The sequence below is a fragment of the Lucilia sericata genome, unplaced genomic scaffold (assembly GCF_015586225.1).
Source record: "Lucilia sericata isolate MDLA Ls3-8-SP2 unplaced genomic scaffold, ASM1558622v1 Contig000498F_arrow, whole genome shotgun sequence".
NCBI lineage: Eukaryota > Metazoa > Arthropoda > Insecta > Diptera > Calliphoridae > Lucilia > Lucilia sericata.
The window spans coordinates 170,001-185,000 of NW_023994512.1; the positions used below are offsets into that span (position 1 = coordinate 170,001).

General features: G+C 32.4%; 1 protein-coding gene across 12 annotated transcripts in view; it reads right to left on the minus strand.

Annotated features, from left to right (window-relative positions):
• Positions 1-15,000, minus strand: part of LOC119605576 (FERM, ARHGEF and pleckstrin domain-containing protein 2) — a 143,440-nt gene that overhangs the window by 61,191 nt on the left and 67,249 nt on the right. For all 12 annotated transcript variants that reach the window (XM_037958782.1, XM_037958781.1, XM_037958780.1 and 9 more), the window contains one exon: positions 14,501-15,000. This exon is cut by the window's right edge and continues 756 nt beyond it. In XM_037958782.1, the coding sequence (XP_037814710.1) occupies positions 14,501-14,764 (264 nt within the window). In that variant the 5' untranslated portion in view covers positions 14,765-15,000. The remainder of the gene's footprint in view (positions 1-14,500) is intronic.

Genomic DNA, 15,000 nt, shown 5'->3' on the forward strand with positions numbered 1-15,000 from the left:
AGTCTAGTCCTATAGTCTAGTCTAATAAGTCTAGTCTATGTCTAGTCTATAGTCTAGTCTATAGTCTAGTCCTATAGTCTAGTTAATCTAGTCTTAGTTCTATAGTCCTAGTCTATAGTCCTAGTCTATAGTCTAGTCTATAGGGTCTAGTCCTATAGTCTAGTCTAATAGTCTAGTCTATTAGTCTATCTAGTCTATAGTCTAGTCTATAAGTCCTAGTCCTAATAGTCTAAGTCTAGTAGTCCTAAGTCTAAGTCTAGTCTATAGTCTAGTCTATAGTCTAGTCCTATAGTCTAGTTCTATAGTCTAGTCCTATTAGTCCTAGTCTATAGTCTAGTCCTATAGTTAGTAGTCCTATAGTCTAGTCTAGTCTAAGTCTAGTCTATAGTCTAGTCTATAGTCTAGTCTATAGTCTAGTCTATAGTCTAGTCTATAGTCTAGTCATAGTCTAGTCTATAGTCTAGTCTATAGTCTAGTCTATAGTCTAGTCTATAGTCTAGTCTATAGTCTAGTCTATAGTCTAGTCTATAGTCTAGTCTATAGTCTAGTCTATAGTCTAGTCTATAGTCTAGTCTATAGTCTAGTCTATAGTCAGTCTATAGTCTAGTCTATAGTCTAGTCTATAGTCTAGTCTATAGTCTAGTCTATAGTCTAGTCTATAGTCTAGTCTATAGTCTAGTCTATAGTCTAGTCTATAGTCTAGTCTATAGTCTAGTCTATAGTCTATTCTATAGTCTAGTCTATATTCTAGTCTATAGTCTAGTCTATAGTCTAGTCTATAGTCTAGTCTATAGTCTAGTCTATAGCTAGTCTATAGTCTAGTCTATAGTCTAGTCTATAGTCTAGTCTATAGTCTAGTCTATATAGTCTATAGTCTAGTCTATAGTCTAGTCTATAGTCTAGTCTATAGTCTAGTCTATAGTCTAGTCTATAGTCTAGTTTTATAGTCTAGTCTATAGTCTAGTCTATAGTCTATTCTATAGTCTATTCTATAGTCTAGTCTATAGTCTAGTCTATAGTCTATTCTATAGCCTAGTCTATAGTCTATTCTATAGCCTAGTCTATAGTCTAGTTATAATTCTAGTCTATAGTCTATGAACTTCAAAAACCGCCCTCGTATTACACATATAAAATGCGGAATTTACTTGTAAGCATAATGTCACTTGTAGCATTTGCTTTATGCTGCAGTATTATTTGCCACCTTTTTCAGCTCTTATTCTAACTGTAGTTTTATTATTGCTGTTTTCTTTTTTTTAGTTTCCTCTTTAGGGTTTGTTGATGTTGCTGCTGCTGCTGTTGTAAGGTTTGTTAGCATTTAACTCCTTTGAGTGTTTCAAATGCAACAATAGTGAAAAGAAGGCAAGGAGTGTGTAAAAGGCGAAAGATGTAAACTAAAAATCCTTTTTAACAACAACTACAAAAAATAAATAAGAAAAATAAAACGTAATTGTTGTTGCTGCTACTGCTGCCACTTGTGAGAAGTGAGATTGTGTTTTTTTCTTAAATACAGCAAAGTGTTGCAGCCTTTTTTTGAGGGTTTTTCCAAAAAAAAAATCCTTGCAACATATTTGTAGCTAAAACAATTGTCTAAACTTAAAACAACAATCTCGAAAGGGTTTTAAAAAAATATTGAAACAGGATTAAAAATACTAAAATTTTTAGTATTTTCCACCACTAACCACGTTAAAACAATTGTTCGTTTAAGTGTGAACACTGACTCTCTGTGTTCACACTTAAAATTGTAAAGTTTTCATATGTTTCTATAGATGAAAGCTTGAAATCCTGTTTTTTATTGTGCAATTGTTGACGCTGAGAGAAAAAGAGCTAATTGGATTATAAACTATTTTATCCCTAAAAACTTTAGGATTTTATTTTTCTTCCACACAAACACACACTCCCACCAACACATCCTGAAAGGAAGAAAGTTTTTGTCTATTTTATCATTCATGAATCATGATTTATAGTTTTATTTATTCACTTTGTGGTGGTTCACCATCTCCTAACCATTGTGGTGCAACAACAAACTCTAGAAAACCAATTTAAAATATGAAGAAAGAGTTTGCCTTAGATAAAGGCAAACAATTATCACCACAACTTAATTGTTGGTTTGAGTTCTACTTAGTTTATGAATGATTGTGTTGCGATTGTTTGTTTTTAAAACGAATTTGCAACTTTTTTGTTGTTGTTGTTTTGTAACATGCGGGCCTGGTAGGGCCATATGTATGCAGTTTTTCCTAAGATAATGTTGTGTTCTTCGTTAAGCTCCATTAGATAAATGTTTTTTTTTTGTTTTTCTACTTCTTTATCAAATCTTGCAAATACCAGCATTATTGTTGTCTGTTGTTATTGCTACTGCAAGACTTCTCGGGGGGATATTTAAATTGTCGAGAGGATTTAATAATATGTAATTGTAAAATTGTTATGAAAAGCTTAAAAAGCTTTGGGTATTATGTTTAACAATGTTAATGTCGAAAGCAGCTGTAAAGTGATGATTTTTTTTTTTTCGTTTTTAAGGGAAAATAATAATTTTTTGAATGGGTGTTGGTTGAAGTTTAAGGGACAAAAATTTACATATATAATGTTCTAAACCAGTTACATATAAAGCTATAGTTTAAAAGGCGGAGATAGAAGACGATGTAAAATGATTGGTAGCGGCGTCTGAATCATTTTTGGTCGGCGGCTTACTATAGAAAGTACCTACGGCGTCCAAATTTAACCTTTTCTTCTTTAATAAAAAGTACCTAATAGTACTTCTCTAAATTGCAATTTTCTTTAAAATACACAAATCAAAAATGGTATTGTTATGAAAAGCTTAAAAAGCTTTGGGGATTATGTTTAACAATGTTAATGTGGAAAGCAGCTGTAAAGTGATGAAGTTTTTTCTTCGTTTTTAAGGGAAAATAGTAATAATTTTTTGAAGGGATGGGTGTTAGTTGTTGTTAAAGAGACAAAAATTTACTTATATAATGTTCTAGACCAGTTACATATAAAGCTATAGTTTAAAAGCTTTATTATAAGGCGGAGATAGAAGCCAATGTAAAATGATCGGTAGCGGCGTCTGAATCATTTTTGGTCGGCGGCTTATTATAGAAAGTACCTACGGCGTCCAAATTTAAGCTTTTCTTCTTTATTAAAAAGTACTTTATAGTACTTCTCTAAATTGCAATTTTCTTTAAAATACACAAATCAAAAATGGTATTATAATGTATATAAACTTTTATATTAAAAAGTACATAATTATTAAATTAGACAGACATTTTCTAACACCACTCCTTTTAATATTTTGAACATATTTTAGAGTTTCCTATTAAAATTTCCCTTCTGACAACAAGTTAACAAAAATATGTATGTTTTACTTCAATTTTCCTAGTAAACACAAAATGAAAATTTATTTAAAAACATTTTAGCAAATTTTTTGTTAAAAATTCTATCTGTATCTGTTCTGGTCATAAATCACAAACTTAAAAAGACTATTTCTTATACTTTTTAATTATGTGGAAAGTATAAAAACAAAAAAGTAACAGACCAAATAGTTGCTAAAATTTTTAAGTAAATAAAACAAGCCTACAAATAAATATTTATGGGCCTAACCAACGAGACAATATAAAAAGCTATAGGCTACATTATACTATACATAAACTTACTAGTGAAAACATTTTTTTAAAACGGATGTTCTAAATAGGAAGGAAAAATAAGTTTTTAGGTAAAGAGAGGAGAGAGCGGGTGAAATGGCGGTTTACAAAAAAGTACCAACATTTTTGTAATAGTCTCAAGTAAAGCTGTATAAAACAAATCCTTAGCATAGTTTTTATCGAAAGAATAAAAACTAGTCATTAAATAATGCAGGGAAAAGAAGAACTGCTGTATGGAATGAAAAGACTCTAAATCTGGCTTTGCTTATAGAAAATTTCATTTTGGCAAAATCCAAAAACTCTCTGATCACATTAAAGTAAACTGGATGTAACAAAATGAAATGAATTTCTTTTAGTTTTTTTGTAGTTGTATGAACTTATTTCTATCTTGTGGAATTTCTGGGTGTTTTATACAAATAGGAAATAGTATTTATGTTTTAAAGAAGATATACTGCCTTTATAGAGGTAAAGGAATGATTAAGTTTGAAAGGAACAGTTAAAGGAATTGATTTCAAAAGATTTTTTGTTTTCTATGTTAACTAACTAACTAACTAACTAACTAACTAAACTACTAACTACTAAACTAACTAACAACTAACTAACTAACGAACTAACTAACTACTACTACTAAACTAACTAACTAACTAACTAACTACTAACTACTAACTAACTACTAACTAACTAACTAACTAACTAACTAACTAACTAACTAACTAACTAACTAACTAACTAACTAACTAACTAACTAACTAACTAACTAACTAACTAACTAACTAACTAACTAACTAACTAACTAACTACTAACTAACTACTAACTAACTAACTAACTAACTAACTACTAACTAACTAACTAACTAACTAACTAACTAACTAACTAACTAACTACTAACTAACTAACTAACTAACTAACTAACTACTAACTAACTAACTAACTAACTAACTAACTACTAACTAACTAACTAACTAACTAACTAACTAACTAACTAACTAACTAACTAACTAACTAACTAACTAACTAACTAACTAACTAACTAACTAACTAACTAACTAACTAACTAACTAACTAACTAACTAACTAACTACTACTAACTAACTAACTAACTAACTAACTAACTAACTAACTAACTAACTAACTAACTAACTAACTAACTAACTAACTAACTAACTAACTAACTAACTAACTAACTAACTAACTAACTAACTAACTAACTAACTAACTAACTAACTAACTAACTAACTAACTACTAACTAACTACTAACTAACTAACTAACTAACTAACTAACTAACTAACTAACTAACTAACTAACTAACTAACTAACTAACTAACTAACTACTAACTAACTAACTAACTAACTAACTAACTAACTAACTAACTAACTAACTAACTAACTAACTAACTAACTAACTAACTAACTAACTAACTAACTACTAACTAACTAACTAACTAACTAACTAACTAACTAACTAACTAACTAACTAACTAACTAACTAACTAACTAACTAACTAACTAACTAACTAACTAACTAACTAACTAACTAACTACTAACTAACTAACTAACTAACTAACTAACTAACTAACTAACTAACTAACTAACTAACTAACTAACTAACTAACTAACTACTAACTAACTAACTAACTAACTAACTAACTAACTAACTAACTAACTAACTAACTAACTAACTAACTAACTAACTACTAACTACTAACTAACTAACTAACTACTAACTAACTAACTAACTAACTACTAACTAACTAACTAACTAACTAACTACTAACTAACTAACTAACTAACTAACTAACTAACTAACTAACTAACTAACTAACTAACTAACTAACTAACTAACTAACTAACTAACTAACTAACTAACTAACTAACTAACTAACTAACTAACTAACTACTAACTAACTAACTAACTAACTAACTAACTAACTACTAACTAACTAACTAACTAACTAACTAACTAACTAACTAACTAACTAACTAACTAACTAACTAACTAACTAACTAACTAACTAACTAACTAACTAACTAACTAACTAACTAACTAACTAACTACTAACTAACTAACTAACTAACTAACTAACTAACTAACTAACTACTAACTAACTAACTAACTAACTAACTAACTAACTAACTAACTAACTAACTACTAACTAACTACTAACTAACTAACTAACTAACTAACTAACTAACTAACTAACTAACTAACTAACTAACTAACTAAACTAACTAACTAACTAACTAACTAACTAACTAACTAACTAACTAACTAACTAACTAACTAACTAACTAACTAACTAACTAACTAACTAACTAACTAACTAACTAACTAACTAACTAACTAACTAACTAACTACTAACTAACTAACTAACTAACTAACTAACTAGGATTCATCCAAAAGCAGCTCAATTGGATACCAAACGAATTGAAGCCGAACAACGTTAAAAGACTAATTTGTATGATGCCTGACCTCAAAATGGATCCATTACATCGTATGTGAGGCCCGGGCAACCAGCTGCAACTGATGCCTTTGAAACGAATATTGGCCGAAAAATGTGAAATGAAAGAAATAGTTGACAACCTTTGCCTCAGTCCACGGGCTTGTTCCGTGCAACAATAATTTCTTTTGGTACATGTAGAATACTCTCTCTCTCCCTCTCATGGGTACGCTTCAAGTCATTCGTTTTTAGCTTCAAAAGAGAAGCAATTCTGCCAAATATATATAGTTAACTTACAAAACCACCAACTAACTGTACTTCTTTCAAAAAATTCTAAAAAAGTACTTTTTGAAAAAGTATCAAAAAGTATTAAATCTAAAAAAATTCAAAGTAAGATTCTGAGAGCATAAAAATTTTAACTAAACTAAGTTGAAGGCAAAATATTTATTAGATAAGTTAGTATCAAAATTAGTTTGAAAGTTTACAGACTACTTATTTAAAAACCTGCTATTTATTCATACCTCACTGTTAATAATCTCCTTTTTAAACAACTCCGACATTAAACTTTTCCTTTGTCAACCAAAACTACATATATTTCACATCTTTGTTCCAACAGAAAAAGACAACCAAAACAGAAACTACTATTGGAAGTACCAACAAAATACTTAATGAAACATAAGTAAATGAGCAAAAAGAAAAAAAACTAATATCTTGAACCTGCATGAATGAAAGAACAAAACCAACAGAATTTATAGGAAACCAAAGAACAACACAAACAGCTAAAGAGGTGCAGAAAAAAAACAAACCAGCCAGCAGACATATAAGAGACATGTTTAACGATATATAGAAACCATCGAGCAATGTAAAGAGAGTATAAATGATAAAAAAAAAAACATTTAGGATGGCCAAAAATCCCTACCAAAAAAACCCCCCCAAAAAAACTTGGCAACAACTACTAGCCTCGTACTTAAGTGTAAACAAACCAAAAAAGGAACATTAAACCGTAAAAACATAAATGTTCCATTCATTTGCACGTTTCACCAAAAAAAAACTATAAAAAACAGAAAAATTGTTTGAAAAAAAATTCATATTCATAAGGTCTTTGACCGTTTAGGTCGCGCCAAGGTATTACGTATGAAAATCATTTCATTCAACACTCCACATACACTTTTATTCGTACTCAAAATTAAAAAACACATATTGGTACTTGTACTCGAACTTTATGACAAACAGTCAAGCAGCCACAAAAACATCAGCAGCAGCGGTAACAGCAACAGCAGCTAATGTTGTAAGTAAAACAACTACAACAGAAACAGCAAACATTTTTTTCCACAATTTTACTTAAATATTGCGTCTTTTTCGAAGGGACTGAGAGAGAGGGACGCACAGACTGACAGAAAAAAGTACCAAAAACCACATACTTCAACCAACTTTTACCGCAAAATATTAAATATTATGAAAATTTTTTAAAAAGTATAACAAAAGTGGAGTAAAATCGGCTCAGACATTTAATATTAATACAAGTGTAGAGGATTTTTTTTTCAGTTAGAGTATGTGTATTGTAAAAAAAAACACTCGAAGAATGGAGTATTCAAATATACTACATAAAATAGTACTTTTTGATTAAAAGTTGTGTAGTTTTTAGAACCGAACTAGAACTAGACCTAAACTAGAACTGAACTAGAAATGAACTAGAACTGAAGTAGAACTGAACTAAAACTGAACCAGAACTGAACTAGAACTGAACTAGAACTGAACTAGAACTGAACTAGAACTGAACTAGAACTGAACTAGAACTGAACTGAACTAGAACTGAACTAGAACTGAACTAGAACTGAACTAGAACTGAACTAGAACTGAACTAGAACTGAACTAGAACTGAACTAGAACTGACTAGAACTGAACTAGAACTGAACTGAACTGAACTAGAACTGAACTAGAACTGAACTAGAACTGAACTAGAACTGAACTAGAACTGAACTAGAACTGAACTAGAACTGAACTAGAACTGAACTAGAACTGAACTAGAACTGAACTAGAACTGAACTAGAACTGAACTAGAACTGAACTAGAACTGAACTAGAACTGAACTAGAACTGAACTAGAACTGAACTAGAACTGAACTAGAACTGAACTAGAACTGAACTAGAACTGAACTAGAACTGAACTAGAACTGAACTAGAACTGAACTAGAACTGAACTAACTGAGAGAACTGAACTAGAACTGAACTAGAACTGAACTAGAACTGAACTAGAACTGAACTAGAACTGAACTAGAACTGAACTAGAACTGAACTAGAACTGAACTAGAACTGACTAAACTGAACTAGAACTGAACTAGAACTGAACTAGAAACTGACCTAGAACTGAACTAGAACTGAACTAGAACTGAACTAGAACTGAACTAGAACTGAACTAGAACTGAACTAGAACTGAACTAGAACTGAACTAGAACTGAACTAGAACTGAACTAGAACTGAACTAGAACTGAACTAGAACTGAACTAGAACTGAACTAGAACTGACTAGAACTGAACTAGAACTGAACTAGAACTGAACTAGAACTGAACTAGAACTGAACTAGAACTGAACTAGGAACTGAACTAACGGAATACTGAACTAGAACTGAACTAGAACTGAACTAGAACTGAACTAGAACTGAACTAGAACTGAACTAGAACTGAACTAGAACTGAACTAGAACTGAACTAGAACTGAACTAGAACTGAAACTAGAACTGAACTAGAACTGAACTAGAACTGAACTAACGAACTGAACTGAACTAGAACTGAACTAGAAACTGAACTAGAACTGAACTAGAACTGAACTAGAACTGAACTAGAACTGAACTAGAACTGAACTAGAACTAGAACTAGAACTGAACTAGAACTGAACTAGAACTGAACTAGAACTGAACTAGAACTGAACTAGAACTGAACTAGAACTGAACTAGAACTGAACTAGAACTGAACTAGAACTGAACTAGAACTGAACTAGAACTGAACTAGAACTGAACTAGAACTGAACTAGAACTGAACTAGAACTGAACTAGAACTGAACTAGAACTGAACTAGAACTGAACTAGAACTGAACTAGAACTGAACTAGAACTGAACTAGAACTGAACTAGAACTGAACTAGAACTGAACTAGAACTGAACTAGAACTGAACTAGAACTGAACTAGAACTGAACTAGAACTGAACTAGAACTGAACTAGAACTGAACTAGAACTGAACTAGAACTGAACTAGAACTGAACTAGAACTGAACTAGAACTGAACTAGAACTGAACTAGAACTGAACTAGAACTGAACTAGAACTGAACTAGAACTGAACTAGAACTGAACTAGAACTGAACTACTGAACTAGAACTGAACTAGAACTGAACTAGAAAAACTGAACTAGAACTGAACTAGAACTGAACTAGAACTGAACTAGAACTGAACTAGAACTGAACTAGAACTGAACTAGAACTGAACTAGAACTGAACTAGAACTGAACTAGAACTGAACTAGAACTGAACTAGAACTGAACTAGAACTGAACTAGAACTGAACTAGAACTGAACTAGAACTGAACTAGAACTGAACTAGAACTGAACTAGAACTGAACTAGAACTGAACTAGAACTGAACTAGAACTGAACTAGAACTGAACTAGAACTGAACTAGAACTGAACTAGAACTGAACTAGAACTGAACTAGAACTGAACTAGAACTGAACTAGAACTGAACTAGAACTGAACTAGAACTGAACTAGAACTGAACTAGAACTGAACTAGAACTGACTAGAACTGAACTAGAACTGAACTAGAACTGAACTAGAACTGAACTAGAACTGAACTAGAACTGAACTAGAACTGAACTAGAACTGAACTAGAACTGAACTAGAACTGAACTAGAACTGAACTAGAACTGAACTAGAACTGAACTAGACTGAACTAGAACTGAACTAGAACTGAACTAGAACTGAACTAGAACTGAACTAGAACTGAACTAGAACTGAACTAGAACTGAACTAGAACTGAACTAGAACTGAACTAGAACTGAACTAGAACTGAACTAGAACTGAACTAGAACTGAACTAGAACTGAACTAGAACTGAACTAGAACTGAACTAGAACTGAACTAGAACTGAACTAGAACTGAACTAGAACTGAAACTAGAACTGAACTAGAACTGAACTAGAACTGAACTAGAACTGAACTAGAACTGAACTAGAACTGAACTAGAACTGAACTAGAACTGACTAGAACTGAACTAGAACTGAACTAGAACTGAACTAGAACTGAACTAGAACTGAACTAGAACTGAACTAGAACTGAACTAGAACTGAACTAGAACTGAACTAGAACTGAACTAGAACTGAACTAGAACTGAACTAGAACTGAACTAGAATTAGAACTGAATTAGAACTGAACTAGAACTGAACTAGAACTGAACTAGAACTGAACTAGAACTGACTAGAACTGACTAACTGAACTGACTAGAACTGAACTAGAACTGAACTAGAACTGAACTAGAACTGAACTAGAACTGAACTAGAACTGAACTAGAACTGAACTAGAACTGAACTAGAACTGAACTAGAACTGAACTAGAACTGAACTAGAACTGAACTAGAACTGAACTAGAACTGAACTAGAACTGAACTAGAACTGAAACTAGAACTGAACTAGAACTGAAAGAACTGAACTAGAACTGAACTAGAACTGAACTAGAACTGAACTAGAACTGAACTAGAACTGAACTAGAACTGACTAGAACTGAACTAGAACTGAACTAGAACTGAACTAGAACTGAACTAGAACTGAACTAGAACTGAACTAGAACTGAACTAGAACTGAACTAGAACTGAACTAGAACTGAACTAGAACTGAACTAGAACTGAACTAGAACTGAACTAGAACTGAACTAGAACTGAACTAGAACTGAACTAGAACTGAACTAGAACTGAACTAGAACTGAACTAGAACTGAACTAGAACTGAACTAGAACTGAACTAGAACTGAACTAGAACTGAACTAGAACTGAACTAGAACTGAACTAGAACTGAACTAGAACTGAACTAGAACTGAACTAGAACTGAACTAGAACTGAACTAGAACTGAACTAGAACTGAACTAGAACTGAACTAGAACTGAACTAGAACTGAACTAGAACTGAACTAGAACTGAACTAGAACTGAACTAGAACTGAACTAGAACTGAACTAGAACTGAACTAGAACTGAACTAGAACTGAACTAGAACTGAACTAGAACTGAACTAGAACTGAACTAGAACTGAACTAGAACTGAACTAGAACTGAACTGAACTGAACTAGAACTGACTAGAACTGAACTAGAACTGAACTAGAACTGAACTAGAACTGAACTAGAACTGAACTAGAACTGAACTAGAACTGAACTAGAACTGAACTAGAACTGAACTAGAACTGAACTAGAACTGAACTAGAACTGAACTAGAACTGAACTAGAACTGAACTAGAACTGAACTAGAACTGAACTAGAACTGAACTAGAACTGAACTAGAACTGAACTAGAACTGAACTAGAACTGAACTAGAACTGAACTAGAACTGAACTGAACTAGAACTGAACTAGAACTGAACTAGAACTGAACTAGAACTGAACTAGAACTGAACTAGAACTGAACTAGAACTGAACTAGAACTGAACTAGAACTGAACTAGAACTGAACTAGAACTGAACTAGAACTGAACTAGAACTGAACTAGAACTGAACTAGAACTGAATTAGAACTGAACTAGAACTGAACTAGAACTGAACTAGAACTGAACTAGAACTGAATTAGAACTGAATTAGAACTGAACTAGAACTGAACTAGAACTGAACTAGAACTGAACTAGAACTGAACTAGAACTGAACTAGAACTAGAACTGAACTAGAACTGAACTAGAACTGACTAGAACTGAACTAGAACTGAACTAGAACCTGACCTAGAACTGAACTAGAACTGAACTAGAACTGAACTAGAACTGAACTAGAACTGAACTAGAACTGAACTAGAACTGGAACTGAAACTGAACGGGAATTAAATTGAATTATACTGAACTGTATCTGAACTTTGCCCTCTCCTGTGGAACGGTTGCGTTTCCTCATAAAATATCTAGGAAGAATCGACACATTCTTGTCATTTTTACTACTTTTTAATCTCGAGTTTAAAAACCATTTCTGTTCAAAAACCGGAGTAAATATGTTAACATTTTTCACATAGTCCTATAACTATATATTTAACAATGTTTTTTACTACTTTACTTAAATGTTTGTTATTTACCGCTTTTTATAACTTTATTTCAGTTGTGATTGCCTTTATTTCCTCTCTCAATACTTTATGTCAACGTATGTGGTTTACTACAAAAAAAAGGCATTCATCCTTCAACTCTGGTACACACATATTTTATGCCTTGTTTAAACTTAAGTACTACTTACTACCAGCGTACTATTTCCCACCTACTTCAGGCTTCACTATTTAAAAGAGAAGTAAACTGCAAATGCATACATAGAGTTGTGATTGGTTTACAATAGAAACGCTAGCGACAGTTTGATATTTAAATTACATTCGACCAAAACGTCTTGAAACTTTTGCAAATTATGTGATCTATACGATCGCCATAAAGAAAAAAAAGCAATAATAACGAATATTATATTACGTCTACCATGACTCGACTTTTAGTCGTTGGTAGTTGTGGCTACAATTGTAATCAAGCTGTTTCTATAAGTACGTTTAATATATGTGTATGAAACCTTTTTGTAACTTTTGCGACAACAACTTTTACCACTTCGCTACTCTGGTTGTAGGATGCGATGCGTATACAAATATTTTTCGTACCATTAATAGCATTAAAATTGTTAAAATGAGGATTTAGTGAAAAAAATGAAAGAAACAAAGTTTTTCTTTTTACCCCAAACGGAAAAACATAAACTTTTTGTTGAAAACTTTTCGGTGGCGAAAACAAATTTTAAAGACTATAAAAGAACATGTTGTCGTATCAATCAAAAACACAAATTAGTATTTTTTTTGACTTGACAGAACCACACCCACAATTTAGTTCCAAAAGTAAACATTATAGGTCATAAATTAAATTTTAAAGTGTGATATTCAGGGATTTGAAGAAAAGTTCTTCTGTAAAGACTATAGATATGTTTATAGATAAGACATGTAGATTCCCCTAAAGTCTATTGTTTTGTATATAGTCCATAGTCAAGACTATAGATTGGTCTATAGTCAAGACTATAGTTTGGTCTATAGTCAAGACTATAGTTTGGTCTATAGTCAAGACTATAGTTTGGTCAATAGTCAAGTCCATACATCGATCTATAATCAATTCTGAAGGGTGCAAATGACTAATTTGTTGTTAAGCACTTTTGAAATTCATGTTAATAAAGTCGGTGTTTTTGACAATACAGTTCCAAAAATTTGCAACAACATGTATTTTTATGCAGTAGACCATTTTCAATCAAAAAGTCGATTTTCAATTTTTTGGTTGTTACGCCCATTTGCATATCAGGTGACGATACGCAAAGTCCATAGTTCAAGAACTGAACTAGGACAGAACTAGAACTTAACAAAAACTGAACTAGAACTAGACTAGGCCTGAACAAGAACTGAACTACAACTGAACTAGAACTGCACTAGAACTGCACTAGAAACTGCACTAGAACTGAACTAGAACTGAATTAGAAACTGAACTAGAACTGAACTAGAACTGAACTAGAACTAAACTAGAACTGAACTAGAACTGAACTGGAACTGAACTAGAACTGAACTAGAACTGAACTAGAACTGAACTAGAACTGAACTAGAACTGAACTAGAACTGAACTAGAACTGAACTAGAACTGAACTAGAACTGAACTAGAACTGAACTAGAACTGAACTAGAACTGAAACTAGAACTGAACTAGAACTGAACTAGAACTGAACTAGAACTGAACTAGAACTGAACTAGAACTGAACTACGAACTGACAAACTGAACTAGAACTGACTAGAACTGAACTAGAACTGAACTAGAACTTGAACTAGAACTGAACTAGAACTGACTGAACCTAGAACTGAACTAGAACTGAACTAGAACTGAACTAGAACTGAATTAGAACTGACTAGAAACTGAACTATAACTGAACTAGAACTGAACTAGAACTGAACTAGAACTGAACTAGAACTGAACTAGAACTGAACTAGAACTGAACTAGTAGGAACCAGAACTGAACTAACTGAACTAGAATTGAACTAGAACTGAACTAGAACTAAACTAGAACTGAATGAAGAACTCAATGAGAAGCTCCATTTAAATTATAGTTAAGGTCAAAACTGGCCACATTACTCACACCAGCCCCCCGTAGTCCACTTAATTAACTTTTAAAATTCCATCAATTTAAAACAGAAAAATAAATAAGAAAAAAGTAACTCACCTGTACTTGAAATATTGTCACCGTATCATCCAGCATTTGTATGCGCACGGTTATCTTTTTACCACCACGATGACGTGGCGTCGATGGAGTGCCATCCACCCCAGAGGGTGTACTCAACGAATGTTTCATATTCGAACCGTGCATATAGAAATCATCACCTTCTCTGACAGCCAATTCGGGAACAGCAACACCGCTGCCGCCAGAGGTGGGACCACCACCACCACTAGGACCGCCACCACCCACTTTCCTTTCCATCATAGACATTTTGTACAACAATGTGTTGAATTGAACGTGTATTTAAAACACGTGAAATAAATCTCAAATTAAAAGAAAACAGGAAAAATAAAAACCCCCGAAAAGGAAAGAGCTTAAAGCTGCTTAAGGTTTTCGTGTTTTTTTGTTTTCGTTAAAGTAATAAAATAGATTTCGTAGTAAATTTTTTTCTGTAAGTTCCGTTTCCTTTTCAATGATAAAATTAAGAAAAAAAAATGAAGACAAAG